At 34.5% G+C, this 18,824-nt stretch overlaps 2 protein-coding genes across 6 annotated transcripts; both read right to left on the bottom strand.

Moving 5' to 3' along the window:
• Positions 1-1,940: 1,940 nt before the first annotated feature.
• Positions 1,941-5,866, bottom strand: LOC127812183 (E3 ubiquitin-protein ligase RMA3-like). Of its 4 annotated transcripts, none has more exons than XM_052352535.1 (3): positions 5,489-5,866; positions 5,087-5,346; positions 1,941-3,075 (listed from the first exon to the last, which is right to left on the bottom strand). In XM_052352535.1, exon 3 carries the CDS (start codon positions 3,068-3,070, stop codon positions 2,267-2,269), a length of 804 nt encoding a protein of 267 aa, XP_052208495.1. In that variant the 5' UTR covers positions 3,071-3,075; positions 5,087-5,346; positions 5,489-5,866; the 3' UTR covers positions 1,941-2,266. The 4 variants fall into 4 exon arrangements, with proteins under 4 accessions (XP_052208495.1, XP_052208496.1, XP_052208494.1 ...); XM_052352536.1 differs by lacking the exon at positions 5,087-5,346 and adding an exon at positions 3,181-3,289; XM_052352534.1 differs by lacking the exon at positions 5,087-5,346 and having other exon boundaries at positions 5,489-5,862.
• An 8,152-nt stretch (positions 5,867-14,018) lies between these two features.
• Positions 14,019-17,812, bottom strand: LOC127812112 (thioredoxin M2, chloroplastic-like). 2 transcript variants are annotated; one of them, XM_052352438.1, is made up of 3 exons: positions 17,446-17,590; positions 16,346-16,396; positions 14,019-14,531 (listed from the first exon to the last, which is right to left on the bottom strand). In XM_052352438.1, the coding sequence occupies exons 2-3, from the start codon at positions 16,362-16,364 to the stop codon at positions 14,218-14,220; spliced, it is 333 nt and encodes a 110-aa protein (XP_052208398.1). In that variant the 5' UTR covers positions 16,365-16,396; positions 17,446-17,590; the 3' UTR covers positions 14,019-14,217. The 2 variants fall into 2 exon arrangements, with proteins under 2 accessions (XP_052208398.1, XP_052208397.1); XM_052352437.1 differs by lacking the exon at positions 16,346-16,396 and having other exon boundaries at positions 17,446-17,812.
• Positions 17,813-18,824: the final 1,012 nt, after the last annotated feature.

Here is an 18,824-nt window from a genome sequence, read left to right as displayed (position 1 = left end):
ACATATTACTTGATTAAAAACTTTGACATTCTCACAAACTTTACATTTCATTGATAATTGCTTTAGTCATCATCTTTGAACCAAATTTACTAATTTTCTTTCTCATTAAATCAAAACACCAAATTTTTCAACACAATTGAACCTAACTAGAATGCAAATTGGGCCGGTAGCGTTAGTGATAGAAGATCCACATCTAGTTACTACACATTTGTTGGAAGTAATCGAGTTATTTGGAGGAGTTAAAAACAAAATGTAGTGGCAATAAGCAATGTAGAAGCGGAATTTAGATCAATTGCTCATGAAATTTGTGAGGTATTATGGATTAAAAGACTTTTAGAAGATTTGAAGGCTTCTACACAGCAAGGTTTATTGTGACAACAAGGCAACCACCTCAATTGCTCATAACTTAGTCTTACATGATAGAACAAAACATGTAGAAGTAACACTTCATCAAGAATAAATTAGATAGTGGGTTGATATGCATGCCTTATATACTGACCACTAGTCAAGTTGCAAACATCCTAAGCAAGGGCTTTCACAAAACCAATTCAATAGTTTAGTAAGCAAGCTTGTCATAGATGACATCTTTATGCGAGCCTGAGGACGAGCATTGAAAGATTTGAATTACTTTTGCTGGAAAACATAAAAGAGAAAAATATTTGGAGAAATCTAATTTTAAAATAAAATATTGGTTCGTTATCTTATGGCTAAGAATTAAGTGATAAAGTTTTTAGGAGATAAGAGAATATTACAAGATTAAAGGGATAAAGTGATAAGATTCCAAGATTAAAAGGGTGAGTAAGTTTGCAAAAGATAATTCCAACAATTTTAAAGTTTAGTTGATGTATTTTATCTTTTAAGACTAATTCAAATTTGTTCTTGATTTTCAGAAGATATTTTAGTATGTTTTGTATATAAATATCCCATACTTGAATTCAATAAAGAATCAAGTAAGTTTTTCAAAATATTTAGCTTATTTCATTCTTGTTCATCTATTTTTAGGTCGCCAATCACCGGTCACCACTAGTGTTTTTATTTTATTTCTCTATAATTAGATAAAGAAAAAGAAGAAAGAAGGTTTTAAGATGTAGAGTTAGAAGTGGTCTTTTTACTCGTAAAGTCACGAAGGTTCTTATAATTTTTCAAAATAAAAAGGAGATGCCTTAAATTAAACCTTACGTAAAGGGAAGTTTGTGCATTTTACCCTTTTATTATATAAATTGGGTTGGATTGGGTGGATAGACCCGATCACATAATTCAAACTCAACCAAACGTCAATTAAATCCATAAGATATAGCTGAAATTGAAATAAATTTAAAAATAAATGAACTAAAATGACCTAATTACATTCGTTTAAACTAGTGATTTGGTCTATCTAGACCCTTGAGCATCCCTACTTTCTATCTATAAATTTGGTCATGTATAATATGTTTATGTGGAGGTAAACTACAGAGAGATGTGTGAGCACCCCCTAAATTTTAAAAATTACATTGACTACTCCCTACTGATAAAAGGTTGTATAACATAACCCTTGGCATTAAATTTACATTATACATGGTACTCTGCCCACAAGAATTTCTTAACTTCTATCTAACAAATGAAAGATCAATGTAATTCTCAAAACATGAGACGTCAACAGTGCCAATTGTAATTTACTCTTATATAAAAGTTTTCACGAGTAAATAATATTTGTTTGTGATTTTGTTCTTTTTCTTTAATATATTTTGCAAAATGTCATATGGTGAGGGGATTAGTAGTGATGTCATTTTCCCCTGCTATCCAGTATTAAGTTGTAAAAGTAATCCTAAAGACGATGAAAAGGTCCACACTTTATGTTGTGGAGATTGAGGCATGTGAATGTGATTGTTGCTGTAGATGTGCTTTGGAATCGGTTTCCACATTTCATTTTCAAAAATGAAAGCAATTGTGTGGAGCGTAAATAATACTGAAACAAAAGCCTTGCCTTCACATAATCACATTAATTAATTGTAAAACAGCTACAGTCCAAGTGCTCATTCCTTCTACATCCAGATGAAAGATGCAGAAGAAGAGTCAACCAGTCAATGTGATCAACAGAAGCAGAAGCTTAATCATAATTTAGTGGAAATATCTTACAGGGGAGACAAAAATCATCTCAGAAGAAGAGACATCTCCAAACCACACCCCCCCCAAAGAATCTCAGTTTTAGTATGTAGTATACATATTTATGTGTTGCTAATCCGGTGTTGTTACAGCTATACAGGTGGTGCAAGCAAAGGCAGGACACTCAGAACAAGAGAAGGCACAAGACAAAGCAACAGAACAGGAAGATGGATACCCTGCTGAGAGACTTCTCCACCTGCATCTCCTGCCTTCTCATCCTCGGGCTCCCATTCCCCGTCAGAGGGTATGCGTTTGAGTAATGATATGGAAATAAACTTGCATCCAAGCTGCCAAAGATCCTTGCAAAGATCATCTCTCCAAACATGCCGACTGTTGGGCTGAAGATGCTGCTGGCCATCGCTGTGCTGCTAAAGTTGGAAGGTGACGTGGAATCATAGTTACCATAAGGGTGAGGGAAGTATTGTTGGTGATGAAATGGCTGAGGATGTGCCTGGTGGAAAGGGTGAGAATGAAACTGCTGGTGGTTCGGATGGGAAGCCACTGAGGTTCCACGAGTCAGCAGGGTATGCGATCCATGAGCAGGTGGTCTGTGAGGAACGATCAGATCAAGTTGGGGCCTCCTGGCATCAGATTCTGATGGTGATGATCCCCGCCCATATAATGGGACCAATGATGTCTCAGAAATATTAGCCTTGCAGACAGGGCACTTGGGCTCCTCATCTGATTCGTCCGAGGAGCTTTGCACATGGAGCCACTTGTAAATGCAAGGCCAGCAGTATAGGTGACCGCATAGAGTGACTACAGGGTCAACTGCCGAATCTAAGCAAATATTGCAATCAAAGCAGCCACTGGCATTTTCTGAAGCTGTTTTTGGAGCTGAAACTGGCTTCCACTTTTGCTTTAATGCTACCTCTCCATTGGATTCAAATTGTGCTATGTGTTCGTGAATTTCTTGTTCATATGCCATCAAATCTGTTTAAATGAGGACTCTTAGCACAAATTATAGTAAAATATTTGGTCAGGTCATTCAGGTAGACATGTATTATCATAGAAGGAGAAGATGGTAGATAGACATACATCGGATCCTGTGTGTATGGGATGAGAAGAACACATTTATATATATTCAGAAAAAAGAGTGCATCTACAGCAGCTGAAGATCAAGGACCAACTGCAACCAAGAAAGCTCCTAGAGTAACAAAAAGAAATTGAGGGAATCGTACAATAACACCTACCGGAAATATGGATTGCTTTTGGAACAACTTGCTACTACATTAATTGACGCTGTCAATAAGACAAGCATAGGGGAGGCATCTCACATGGCCTAAGTTGCCAAATAATTGAAGATAGGACAAAAAAGAAAAAGTTCCTCAGTTCCCCTAAGTTAGGCCTACCACTTTTCAATCTCAACCAAATAGAATAATGAGAATAATCGTAAATGGACTGCTAGCAGCATCAAATAGGTTTGAGAACCCAACTCCCTTAGCCATAAAATGGTTCCTCCATAAGATACTGCCTTGACCACCTAAAGCGAGCACTGCAGGAATACTGAGAATCGATACATATGACATGAACACATAACAAAGCAACACAGATATTTTCTGTTACATGATCAAGTTCTATGCACCAAAGGCAGAACTTAAGGAGGGAGCAGATTTTATTTTTTGACTCCACAAGGTGATGAAAACTTTTTTATTTTGAAGATAGGGTGATGAATAACATATTATACACACCAAATAATGAAGTACCTCTGCATACATGGGAGGAGGAGTGGGGGAAGGGGAAGGTTTCATGGTTATGAGAACAGGGGACCTAAGAGTTTGTGCCAACTGCCACATGTTTCTATGATCACAACAATATACCAGCACCAACCCTTTATCCTTGTAATAATCCTTGAAATGGAACAACTGATTATTTCCAAACCATAGGCATCCAGCATTGCAATGATATTACTAAAGAAAACAATGAAATGACTCACATAACAAACAAAATTTATGCAGTGTGTGCGCCAGCATTTCTCAAACAATTTTTTGGTAACTCAAAAAAGAAATGAATATACCATTCCATATGATGGAGATGAAGAAAAAGATAAAATCTGATATAACATTAAAAATGTAATATATTCATTAGATAACAGACCTTGAAATTTAGAAACATGCTGAAGGCTTCATTTCCGTTACCCTGAAAATGTATATAACTATAATCAAATGTTCTCAATACCTAGAAAATCTCAAGATCTCTACCAAAAAAATAAGAAGCAAACTTCAATGAGGTTTCAGGCTATCGATGTTCCAAGGTATTTCCAATGCATATGGTTTTTGGAAGAAGAAATAAAAGTTCCAGAGGCAAGCTTCAATTTCCTCATAGTAGCTTTTTCAGAAGATTTTTTGCAAATAACACAGAGAAACACCAAAATTTTGGGCTTTGGGCTCAAGAGAGAAAGTAGGCCCAAAAAATGGAGTCTTTGAATAACTTAAATAAGTTTATGAACGGCATTATAATTAGAATTAACACACATAGCACCAAATAAAACAAAAGGTTCATGAATCTCCTAAGTCAAGGAATTAAGCGAAACAAAAGCTAATCCACATTCAGTGTTCTCCAATATCAAAAGGTAATGCACATGTATTGGGTTATACATGGCAATGGAGCCCTGTAATTATTCAACTGGGCAAGAAAATTGTGAAGTCCTTAGGTTTTATTTCCATTCTTTTAACTGAGATCTAGATAATTACACACTACTCCATCAAATCTGTTAAGATTAGAATAATAAATTACATCTGTTAGGTGAATTTTAGTTCTTACAAGTCCGTACTTATCATTTATGATTTTAATTTTCTAAATTTCAAGGCGTCCTTATTTCTACCCAAGTCTATAAGAAAGAAACATCCAGAAAGTTGTAACCAATTTCTAGCATGTCTTAACCCCATATTCTCTGTTCTCAGATCAAGGTTCACAGCAAAATTTCACAGAATAATTTGCTCACCTATGAATGGTGGCTTCTCAATTTTGAGAATACCTGACCAGGAAGGAAGAGCTGGCCATTGCAAATTGAAGGTGCCTATTGTTACCAAGTAACGAGTAATTGCCAAAAACGATTCAGCCCTAAGTGTTCCTTGCCGGCCCAAATTTTCTCCCAGGTTTATATACGGAAACCAACACGACTAGCAACATAGTTTGACGAAATCAGATCTTAAGCAATCTTATCAAAGAAAGACGAGGAATCTTTCTCGAATCAGAGATCCACTGCAAACAAACAACACCAAAATGCCAAGGCAAAGGACATAATACCTCAAAAACGACAAAGAACGCAACAAACTATCATAAATTTAGCATCAAATCGGCGCAGATGTACAGAAACATCCGAAAAGGGAGATGATCAACATACCGAAGAAGCAATGCACGGAGAAAAGGCGAATGGCAGTGAGTGTCGGATCGATGCCTTTACCACGGAGAAGAAGACGACATATAACGAATACAGAAAGTAAAAGGAGAAAATGCAAAACGGAAATCAAAGACAGACTGGCGTCTCTGGATCGAAGCTTTGATGGCGATTGGGATTGGAGAGAGAGAGAGAGAGAGAGAGGGGGGGGGGGGGGGGGGTGCGGTGGAGAGTGAATGGAGGAGAGAGGCGGAGCTGTGACTACTTTATCCGGCTGGACCCGTCAGTGCTTGGCACGTCACGTGGAGTCTTCGTCACGCGCTTTGGCGGCCGTTGCTAATCCCCTTTCGTGAACCTCGCCGCCGCCTCCTCCCCTCGCCGTCTGTTTTGCTTTTCTTTCCTTTTTTTTTTTAATTTATTGTAATAATAATGTTACTAAAGATGAATAGAACCTCTTATTATAAAGCCACGTTATTTTACCCGCTTCAAGTTTACTCGACGTGACATACAGGCTGGAGGGGGAGTAAGTAGGATCCATGCCCTTTTTCTGATTTTGCTCTCATCGAATAAATAATATATTAATTGACATAAATAATATAATAACTCAAGGGCCCGTCCGTGTCAATGACTTAACTGAATTAAGTTACTTGATCGGGAGAAACGTAGGGCTTTTCATAGAGTTTGGTTTGATCTGGATTGATTGTGTTAAAAGAAAATCCAATTATATATAATATGGACTTGAGAAAATTAATATATATATATATACACACACATAGTGTAATTGATAGATATTTAATGAGTACTTATATACTTAATATATTTTAATATAAGAAATTCATATCCATCACTTAAATAATTTCACAATAATTTAATAATAAAATAATCTAACATTAATTCAAGTAAAATGTTAAAAGAATAAAAAAAAAAAATACAATCTGGGTCTGTCATAGGTTTGGGCAAGAGACAAAGATATTAAAAGTCTATTAAGATTCAAGTTTGTTCAAAGAAAAATGTTATTGGTATTTCTTAGATTATATTTTAAATTACATAATATATGTTAATGGTGAGACATATGACTAAACTATTCACCCAAAACGATGAGGCGGTGCAAGGCGATAAGACACATTGAGATATAAGGTGTAATACTCCATATTTTTGTAAAGTTACCACGTATTTTAAGTGAGTTTAAAATATCGAAAAATATGCTTGAAAATGGCAACACGTGACCGAATGAGTTGCAGGAAGTGCCCTGGAGCTTAGATGCCTAAAGATAAAGGTATATCTTTGACGAGTGTCCCGAGATGTGATTTATGACGCTGAAAAAAATAAAATCATAGAATGTTTTTCGGTTAAACTAAGTTGTAACCTAAAAAGACTGAATGATGGTAAGGGTTTCTCGAAAATCGTACATATCGAGTAATTTTGAGTTATTAATTTTGAGATTTTAAGTATCTCGATAAATTTGATATTTGAGGGTATAATTGTAATTAGAGAATTATCCAAATGAAATAAGGATGAAATTATAAGCTCATGTTAAAGTTGAGAACTTTAAATAAATGCCAAAATGTCATTTGAAAGAAGTTTAGGATATTATCTTAGATTTCAAAAGTTAAATTCATTCTAGCTTTAAATTTGAAAAGCCATTCAATTATAGGTTTGAGTCTTTGGAGTCCATGGCTAAGCTTGTGACAAGTGGCATAATGTGATTGGTTCAAGAAATCTATAAATAGAGGCCATGAGTTGATCTCAAATCATTCTAATGAAGTTTGAGAGTTTAGACATTCTAAGTGGAGGAGTTTGCTCTAGAGAGAGGGGATGAAGTTCTACAAGAAGGTGGGAAGAAAGCGGCGAAGAACGAGCCTCGTCAGAGTTGCGGGTTTTCGCCAAAATTAGTCAGAAAAAAAGCGAGGGAAGTCCGATTCTTTTTTATAATCTTGTAGAGGGGGAAGAGAGGGTCGCGTAGGTTCAAATGAGGGTCGAATCGGAGTTAAATAAGAAAGTTATGGCTGAAATACCAAACCGAGCCGAAACTGTCCGAAGCTGTTGTGCAACGAGTGAGTTACGCGCTGCCGAAAAGTGGCTGCGTGTGAAGGCGCGTGAGGGGCTCTTTCTCTTCAACTTTTCCAGTTTTGTCCCTACTTTAATTCCCCTCAATCCTATATAAAAATATTTGAGATTAGGTTTACTGAAATACGTATTTTCTACAGAAACCTAGGTCGTCTGCAGTGAAATTGTACCGTCCAAGAGATAAACTAACAAGGTGAGACTCATATACTCTAAATCCTATTTTTTATTCTCTTATGAGAGACTTCTATTGCATGAGACGTATTTTGTGAAGTTCTTATATATAAACTTTTATTATTCTCTTACGTGAAATTATGTTGCATCTATGAAATGTATTTTTTTGAAAAATATATGTTGTTGGCTTTTTAACTGTTACATTTATAAAATTCATGTGGCCATACTATTATATCTATTTATTGTTGGTCGAGGGCAAAAGTCAGATATCCCCCGAGAGGTGCTATGCGTGCGCCATCGAAAAAGTTCTCGTGGGGAAGATTATGAGCCTAAGGGACAACGGATGTAGTGCTTGCATGAGTTCTGTAAGGTCGGATCGAGGTGATATGGTTAAGGACCTCCCGAGAGGCGTTATGAGTGCACCATTGAGAAAGCTTTCGTTGGAAAAGGATGACATGTTCACGAGGCACTTTGGAGTAGTTCTCGTTATTTTTCTCATACATTTTATACCTGATCATGTATTGATATAAACTGTTTTTGGAGTTTCTTACTAGAAGATTCATCTTCTAATTGGACTATGTCCCTAGAATATTCAAATGTTCCAGGTTCGACAAGTAGCTCTAAGAGAAATGAGATAGCTGAAGAATAAGTTTAATTTGTTGCTTATAGTATGTTTAGCATATCTATGTTTATGTGCAAACCTATGTAGGATTTGAATATATTTAAGACGTTCAGTTATCACTTGCGAGAGATAATGTCCATGTAATACATTTTGTAGACGTCTTGAACGATTTTATTTATGATAAATAAAGCATTATGGTTGTGAACCATATCAGGTTCAATCTAACTTCCGCATTTGAAATTTTAACACCTATCTTAACTATTCAATTATTGGGTTTGTTAAGTTGAGAAGGTAAAAATTAGGATTTTTGGGATATTGTGTGATGTATGACAACGATTGTGATATGAAAAATTTTTATATTCCCGAAATCCTAAGTTATAAATGCTCAAGAAATTTAGGGTGTTATATAAGGAATATTTTTGTTATTTTACAAGCATTATATAGTTCAAAATATAGCTCTCGATGTACCAATAATATGGTTCTTATTCGAATATATGTTATTTAATTTTATTTTCAATTTATAAATTTTAATATATAATTAGATTAAATAAAATAATATATATATATATATATACATACACACACTTGAATAGAACAAATATTCCTGTTATTGATATTTTGACACATCTAAAAGCTCCTTTTGAGTAGAGGATTTACCAATTATAAGGAACCCACCATGTAAAGCAGCCATTATAATCCTGACTAAGCAATAATAGTTGCAACAGTTTCTCTATGACTAGGCTAGGCTAGGCTAGGCTTCATAATCTCTTTGGGAGCGGGAATACAACAAGTAACTTATAAATTACACAAACCGATTTTTAATGTCACATGCATGAAAAGTACAGACAAGTGGACATTAATATATATTGAAATATTGACTATGTTAGATGTTAAATTAGAGGTTTAATTTTATTGACAAGAGGCACGCAGCGTGGGGTCACCCCGCGGCATCAAGAGGCACGCAACAGGCCCCCCGGCCCCTCAATGCTTGCAGCAAACTCCCCCCGACACCTCGTGTCCCCAAAATGACATCGTCGACAAAGCATTCTTTCAAATATATGGGGGAAATTTCACAAGAGGAAATTATAAAGAATTTGGGTTTGGCACAATGTATAGCACCACACACACAAAGATGGGTGAATTGACTTATTTAAAAAATAACTTAAAACTTTGAAAATATATTGCTTGAATGAGGTTTTAGTGAGACAAAATAATAAATATGAAATGTCAAAATAAATGCTTGAAGAAATAAAAAACAAGAAAGATAAACGACACAAAAAATTTATAGTAACTCAACTAAATCAAGTATAATCCACTATCTTACCTCATTAAGAATTTTTAAGCACTTTACTAAAATCTCCTACCAATCCTGATAGACCTTTTAGCATACATCGTTAAGAATTACAAATCCCCTACTTAAATAAATAAGGCCTTTAGCAACAAATTAGAAAATTCAAACTTCCTACTTATACACAAGTAGGCATTCTAGTTACATAAGATAAGAAATACAAGAATGATATAATTAATATTGGATATAAGAGATAACTCTCTTAGTTATAATAATTTTTCAAATAAAAACACAAAGCCTTGAATAAATGATACAAATAATAACAAAGCTTTTTGGGAGAAAAATGGAAGCACAAGTACTATTGAGAAGATGAATATATTTTGTAAGCTTAAATCAACCCATTCCTATCCACTAGCTTTCTCAAGTTCTCCTTAAACTGTATTTATAGACTACACAAAAGTTTGAAGCAAAATTAGTCCATTTGTAACAGTTGAGGTCTATAAAACTAGCTGTTAGAGACATAAACAATCGACAATTTATAAAAACCAATCAACTGGATAGAGCAATTTCTAAATATGCAGTCAATTGGGAGAAAAGTGATTGACTGGGAATGATGCAATAGTTGTCAATTGCACTTGGCCGAGAGTTTGCATAAAAATGGTCGACACTTTAAGAGAAAATGATCGACATGCTTGGACCATTTTTCAAAAACAGTTGACATGCTGGCTTTCAAAATTAAAACATGAATTTGAAATTCAAATGCAATATGACCAATTTTGATATAAAAAATATTCTTTTGACAATAAAAACTTATTTTTTTAAAAAAAAAGCCATAAAAAATATTAAACACAAAATTTTTGGCATAGGATGAAATTGATTTTCATGAAAACTTGATTTTCATTTTGGTGCTTGAAAGGAAAAATAGATGCACCAAACAAATTTCAACATAAAATCAATATTTGATTTTCATCATCAAAATCATATCAAAGGCAAAACAACTAGATAAATGTCATCTATAAGAATTCTAATCCCAACCAAATTAGAATTCATCAGAATAGACGTTATCTATAAGAGTTCTAAAGAGTGTTTGGCGCACCATTTTTTTAAGGCCTTATAAGCATTTATGTTTTTAAGCTATGTTTGGATATATGTACTTTAAGCTTTCGATTAAATAATTATATGTTTGGTTTGAAAAAATTGATAAGCTATTAGAACTTATTAAAAAAATAAAAATAGACATATTGTTGAATAATATAAATAAAATTTATAAAAATACTAATTTTTAATAAAAATAAATTATAAGTTGATGTCTAACTGGTTACAATTATATTAATACAATAGACATTAAAATATGTATATATGTTAAATATATATATATATATATATAGAGAGAGAGAGAGAGAGAGAGAGAAAGAGATGATAGAGGAGACGGCGATGGAAAAGACAATGATAGACGATAAATGAAGTAGCAATAGAGATGACGCTCGGAGATGGAGAAGCTACAATGAAGGTCGGTCATGGAAGAAGCTGCAATAGAGGCGACAAACAATGGAGGAGGCGACTATGGAGGCAATGACGACAACGAACAATTAAGGAGGCAATGACCGAAGATGGAGAAGCTGCAATGAAGATCGGCCATGGAAAAAGTTGTGACGATGAAGAGAAGAGGGATGAGAGAGTAAGGGCAGAGAATTGGAAATATTTGAATTGTTTGAGGGCAAATTTGTCATTTATTTGGTTAATGCAATAAGCTATCACTGATATTGGTGTAAATATTGCTCTCGATCTTTTATCATTCTTAATATCTAACTTAAATATTAGAGTGTTTGCACGGAAATTTTCCTGCACTCTTTGACTGTTTTTTTTCCTTGCAGACTAAGGCAGTTGGACGATGACGTTTTCCATCAAATAAATTTATTATTGTAACTTACCAACAACAAGACTATTTTCAATGGATGATTTTGTAGTTTCACATAAAGTTCGTACGACTAAAGATTGTGTTTATGCTTTATAGATTAATTTACATAATAAAATGAGTTTCATTTAGTCAAGGTTTTGTCAAGTTAATTCTGAGATTTGTTTAAAATTTTATGAATATATATACATATATATCTTTTACTTTGCATAACATCTCCGGTCATTACTTGCTTTATATATTTTTTTTAATATATCGAGCGATAAATTTTAAAAAAATACTTTTACTTGATTGTCTGAGTGAGTTTTAGAATATCTAAAAGTTGATTTATATGTTGTTTAGACATACTTGACTCAATCTATCAAGCAGGTTCAATTGTATTAATCAAACTCTCTACTACATTTCAATAACAACATTATTAGCTTTTCATCCTTTAAATTTGGGAGTATCACCTTTGCGCAGTTTTCTATCACTTGTATTCTCAATTTTGATAGATAAGGTAAATCACAGATGAAGACTTTATCTCATTGTGCAGGACAAAAGATCGAACCCACAACTTATTGGTGCGAATTTCAATTTATCGTAATCCAATCACTTGACGTATGTCACAAGGACTTTTTACCCTTTAAACTTAAACAATAATAATAATCATATATGAACCAAATAAACATGTATGTTTGCTACTAAATTTTGATAGGTTGGGCCAAGTTTTGATCATCCATCTACTAGTGATTATTATTCTTTTAAAAGATATTACTTTCGCTTCAAAAATAAAACTGTTAAAAGTACTTAACCAAGTACTACTTCTATAAAAATTTTAATAAAAAAGGGTTATGTTTTACAAGTATAATAATAATAATAGTATTAAACAGACCCACAGTTTGTGTCTTTTAACATATCTTTACAGTAGCCATGGTGTGAGACAATAGTAGTTACTTGCCATACCATTACAGTAGCCAAGAGCATCATGTAGGGTTGAATTATCTGTAGACCATCACTCAAATTCAGCCTAAAAACTGTATCAACCAATGAACATTTTCTCACTTTAAAATTCTGCATATAACTAGCATGAATATAATGCTAAGATTTTCTATTTTTGTTATTGATGAAGCTTCTCAAATTCTGTACTGTACATTTAGAATAATCTTCTAAAAGTTCATTTTTCTCCACTCCATCTTTGATCACTTCAAGAGTTTCCAAGCACCAAAATAGGGAAGATTTCTTGATTTTGGGTTCCCAAACGGTAACAATAACATTAGAAAATAATATTGACATATTATTAAGCTAGAACAATGTCACCCACAAAAAGTTGCAAGGCAATATCATGTATATTAAGATAGAGCTTGAATCCTATAAGTATTTTGTTATATATGTTAATAAAAATCTCGTGACTTAATTTTTTTTATTTTGAATTTTTCACGTAAAAATTATTGATGTTATGCTCTTTATTTTTTAACAAGTTTTATTTATAGATATCTTTTAATAATAAAGAAGAAAAAGAATAACTAAATTTCAAAGAATCATACTTCTCTCTCTTTTATTATGAACATTTTGACAATGACATAAATACTACTTTAGCCCCCTCAAAGCTGGCAAGTCATTGCCTTGGCCCTTCAAAGCCTATGATATTATAGTTAATACCCCTCGAAAATCTAGATAATGAAGTTTCTATGTGCTCAATGGACATGTTAATCTTCAAGTCATGGAGCAGTTCTTTAAGTAAGGTTGGAAAAAAGATTCAGAAAGGATCAAATTTCAAGATTCTCTTGTTGAAAATCTATGCCAAAAGCAAGGACATTTTCTATTTCAAAACGAGGTGCTCTGGGAAATTTGATGTCCCACCAACCACACATTACACGCTTATCAAATTCTGAACAAGCAGCCAGGCTGGCAGTATCAGAAAAGGTTATCATCCTAGCTTACTTTTTTCAAGTGATTATCCTCAATTTCGAAAGAAAAGTCAAACTAAGACCATGACAACCAATTAACATACATAATCACATGACTATTTTCATTCTTATAATATAGTATAATACCAAACATAACAAGTCAAGTTCTCTAAAATCAAATACCTGTAGCTTGCCGGCTGAACTCCAGTGGGCGTCACTGAGTTCGGATTGACTTTGGACAGTCTGCAACTTAATTTTGCGCACCAAAGACCATGGTTTCAGCCATGCGCTGAACAAACAAGAAGTCGTAAGCAACAGCAGAGCAACAAAACTAAACCACTCATATGTCAAAGGAATAATTAATAAAATTAACAATAGTGAGGACACCCCAATTTTGCACACCAATTTCACATATTATGGGCCAAGTCCGTGTATAACCAACCATGCATTTGAATTGTTGCAAGGAAGTTCTAGCAACTTATTTTCTCTAACAAAGCCTAAACCGAGGGGGGAGACTTTTTTCTTTTCCCTTTTTTTTGGCAGTTTGTGTTTATTAAAGAAAACCTTATCCACTGAACATGAGATATAGAACACAGACACATTTATATAGCACCAACAATATACCATATCAAACAGGAAATACAGCAGCATCCAGTAACTATACAGCAGTGTGCAGATGTTATTGGCGCAGCATCTCTAAATTTGCAGCTTAATTGACTAAAGAGAGAAGGAAAAAAAAGTACAACTGACAGCCCCACTGAGGAGCACATACAAGCGATGCTCCTACAAGAATTTTTCTATGCTGGATGCCAATGTTGTCTTAGGAACTGCGCCAATGATTGCCTCTTTCTTCTGTCCATTCTTGAAGATGATAACCGTTGGGATGCTACGGATCCCGTATTCGCTTGCAACTTTACCATTTTCGTCAGTGTTCAACTTGTAGCATTTAAGCTTCCCGACATATTCCTTTGCCAATTCATCTATAACAGGGTGGATCATCCGGCATGGCCCACACCATTCAGCCCAGAATTCAACTAGAACAGCGGAATCAGATTCAAGGACAAGCGACTTCCATGTTGCTTCAGTAACAGCAGCCACTGCATTTGTTAAAGAAATAAATGTGATGTTCCACTTCCATAGCAGTAGATCTTCTAATGCATGCGACAGTGACCTACAGGACCCAATAATGTTATATTGGACAAAATAAACTGTGCAAGGTTGATTCCCGCCCCCCCGCCGCGGGGAGGGGGAAAGAAATTTCAGGCAGTAAAAACCAAAAAAGCACCAGAGTTCTACACTGAATCAATTATTTCTTAGCTGTTTTCCACCGTAATCAATTGTAGCACTAGAGTTCTGCACTTGGTAAATGCAGCTGTCTTTTTTTTTTCAAACAAATATATATATGATTTCATTTAGATCTTTCTAAGATCAGATAATAGCTTTTTTTGGGTAAGAATTCCATACAAACAGCCACACTATTGCAAAAATTTAAACAAATCCAACCATTCATATTGTTTGATAAAAAAAACCAAGCGTATTTCTAAAGCTCGCTTTATTGAGCTTCAAAGCTCAAGTAAAAGCACAACTTAAGCACGCTCAACTAAAGCCGCTGAGCTTCACATAAAAAAAGCCCCAAGCATGCGGTACTTTGGCTTTGTGCTTAAAGCATGCTTCTCTAAACTCTGGGGGAGGGACAGTCCCGCATTGGTATTGGTCAAAGATGAGTTGTGGTTTGTAAGTAAAGGGCCATGCATTATCCATTTCCACAAAAGCCCCTTTCAAGACAAAATCATGCAACCATATAATGCACCTTTGAGCCAAATGGAACAATATATCGTGCAAGATGCAACCATATTTTGACTGCATCACTTTATACTAAAATCAAATCAAATCAAGAACCTAAATCCATGAGTTATATTATTGCATATTGACATGCAAAATAATGCCACCAAGGGAGGAATCTCTCACCACCCTTGTTTTTGGCGACAGTTTTCCAAAACACTACCAAGTTCAAACAACTCTTCAACAAGCAAATAGTTCCCAACTGAGTGAAAGGTCTTTTCATATAAGTTATATTTCTACAACATATTAAGTCAATCCCATGGGATTGACTTAATATATTATGAATTATTAATGATTACATTAATATTATATATATGAGATATTTTATATTATGATCTTTATAATAATCACATTTTTGTATTTTTGTTTTGCACAATGTTAATGTTTTACTAATTATTCATCTTAAAGTTTACATAATAAATTTATGATATATAATTTCACAAATATATATATACTTTATACAATATTAAATATTTTATACCATGCATTATTAATATCTTTTTAATAACTTTGAGAAGATATATTATAAATAGGTCTTCATTAATATTTTATTAACAAATAAGGTAATACGTCTACATTGATATTATTTTATATGCTAACTTATTTATTAATTTCTATACTAATATGTAATAATGTACATACAAAATATAATATTAATTATGAGGATAAGAATATAATTTTTAGTACTCAATTCTCCATTATCCCGTTCTCTATCTTGTGCTAAGTGCAAATAAACACGATATACATAATCTTGTCCAATTCAAAGTACATATTATCCCTCCTATTATACCACAGCATTCCTAATCCCTTCAAACAAACATACGTCCATGGTTTAGAGTTGAGAAACACATGTGGGCTTATAGAGTGAACCGGTCTAACCACTATATATGTCTCCTCCTCCTTCACTACTACCATTACTTCCGAATACAATATCTCTTTTCTACTATTCATATTCTTAGATATTGCCTGAAACACTGATAAAATGCCACAATCTAGTCAACTTCCAGAGCCAGTGGCCAGTACCAAAGTTCTAAAAACATCTTTACCAATATGTAACAACTTCAAATACCTTTCCTCAGCAAAGGCATACTGTCTTATTTTATGGTCAGGTAGTGGCCTTCTGAAAATAAAGAAATTGGAAATGGTTAACATATAAAGTAGTTATAATGTCAATCATACCTAGCAAACCCCCCCCCCTTCCCCCAAAAAAAAACACACCCATCACCACCGTAAAAGGGGGAAAAAAGGAAGCTGTCTTCCTTTTACCCAACTTGTCAACAAATAGAACCAAAAGAAATGTAAAACAAAAAATAAATTGTCTCAACCATTATACCGGTCAAGTTTTGTCTTTACCAGGCAATGCATGTACAACAATCATCCAACACTGTCAACTATGCAGGTTAACCTCCTATGTCCTGTTGTTCCACAGTGGCTTCACTTAATGAGAGCATTTTTCAGGTGAGTAATTTTTTCACCTTTCTGGTGCTACAGAAAATAGATGTGCATCTACCAAAATAGCATATAACATGAAAACCTGCAATGGACCACCAAATTGACTTGGAAAAATCTTTCTATGGTTTCAATTTAATTGCAAATAAGAAAAGAATCATGCAATAATTGATTCACAACGAAGAAAGAGCATGAAAACACAATCTTACTAACACTATTCTTCCAGAGTGTATGTCAAAATCTAGTAACTTAAGTCTTATTTACAATCGTCTGGCTTAAAAAAGCTTAAACCAAAGGTTAATTTTCTGCGTCAAACATTAGCTTTACGTATCTCAAACACAGCAAAGTATCCGCTTCATCAGTTCTCAGTGCCTAAAACCGTAACCAGTATATTCATGAAAAATTAATTTCATCAGCAAAGTGTAATCAGCCACTTAAATAAAAAATTATTCAATAATTTCTACCTTTTACCGATACATGATCTTCTCTGTCAATTTGAATCATTTTTCCAGATGAATTATAATTCTCTATTTCGTCAAATTCGAGTCCTTTTTTTTACTATTATTTCCTGTCGGTAATCGAACTCGAATTCAAATACTGTCACGAAATCAAACGCACGCAGAAAAGAAATACAGAGACAAGAAAAAAATTAAATCAGGCAGTGAACTATCAACTAAGCAAAGCAAGCATAAAATCAATCAGGCAGTGAGTTACAGTGACCTTCAACAGCCGTCTTCTGAAACTCGCACACGATTCGCGCCCTACGGCGAGCACCGACTCTCGAACTCACCGATCCACGAGAGGCAGTCATAGAACTGGACAGGATCTTCAGTCCTCTGGACTCTGGCAATCTGACCGATCTCCTGAAGGAAACCGCGCAAACCGACGAACTCCCTAATGAAGCAGCCGTGGCGGAAGGAAGGCCGGATGCCCGAGGAATGGTGAGGGTTTCGAGTATACCGGCCATGAAAACAGACGATGAAGCCCTGAGAGGACGATTGTAGAGAGAGAGAGAGAAGGGAGATGTGGCCAGGCGGAGCGAGTTGCGGTTTTAGTTGGAACGAGTGGATGAGATGACAACTGATAGCAGAAGGGATGGGATGAGGAGCCTTTGGATTTTTGCTTTGTGATTTGTGATCTCTACGCCCACGTGGCCACCCCCTGCCAATGCGCCACACGTCGAGGCGTGTGATTGGCTGGCCTTGTTGGGCCGGCCCAGGAGATTGCCCATTCATCATCTTAACCCAACCGCTTTAATGGAGGCTTCGCTGACAAGTGACGTCCTTATGCGCTGCAAATCAATCCTGGTTAGGTTTAGAATTTAGAATGATAGTAAAAAAGATTTGATGAACGGTAAAAAAAAAAGTCTCAGGCAATCTCTTTCAGTTGTCCTTTTCTTTTTAGGATTTTTTTTTATAATTTTGGAAAATAAATAATTCAACTTGATAGTTTATGTGACAAAAGCATTGAAATGATTAAAAAATGTCTGGTGTGAGTAATCTCTTTTTGTGCTTAATAGAAGTAGTTGTCACTCTCATAATTATAATAGGATTTAATGATGATGAATGAACTAATGGTATTATCATTAAAATATAATATAGAAATCGACCCCATGAATGATCATATGGGAGAGGGTTAACATAGAAGTGGCACCACTAAACTTAAGCTAATGGGCATGGGAACTTTGCAATAAAAATTAATTACTTTAGGTAGTAGTTTAGTTGTTGAAAATTCAAGAATATCTTATACGTGCATTAGTTATACAGCCCAGCAAAACTTGGTCAAGAAAGATTTCGTCAAGTCTATTTAATTGTTTTAACGGGTGTTTAGTTGTTTAGTGGGTTACTATTGTGCTAATTTTATGAGTGGTAGATATTTTTTTTTTAATTTTGTATCTTTATTATTATCATTGTACGTCTATAAATATGAACCGAAGGTAAAGTGAATGAGACGTTCAGAATTAATTCAAATGTATTCTACTTGTCTTTTCGCTCAATTCTACTATCCCTTATTTCTCTTAAAATTATACCCATTAAGTGATATTAGAGTGCGGTTTTGACCATGGACACTTGTGGCAAAACTAATGCCGAGTTTCGAAA

The sequence above is a fragment of the Diospyros lotus genome, chromosome 10, assembly GCF_014633365.1.
Source record: "Diospyros lotus cultivar Yz01 chromosome 10, ASM1463336v1, whole genome shotgun sequence".
Lineage (NCBI taxonomy): Eukaryota > Viridiplantae > Streptophyta > Magnoliopsida > Ericales > Ebenaceae > Diospyros > Diospyros lotus.
This window is presented reverse-complemented; position numbering and strand designations above follow the sequence as displayed.

Bases quoted from the DNA above. Each gene is read 5' to 3' on its own strand.
- LOC127812183 (XM_052352535.1), bottom strand. From the start codon at position 3,070: ATGGCATATGAACAAGAAATTCACGAACACATAGCACAATTTGAATCC.
- LOC127812112 (XM_052352437.1), bottom strand. From the start codon at position 17,692: ATGGCCGGTATACTCGAAACCCTCACCATTCCTCGGGCATCCGGCCTT. The intron at 14,532-17,445 runs GTCACTGTAACT...TAACAAATGCAG, and splicing joins TCAGAAGACGGCTGTTGAAG to TGGCTGCTGTTACTGAAGCA.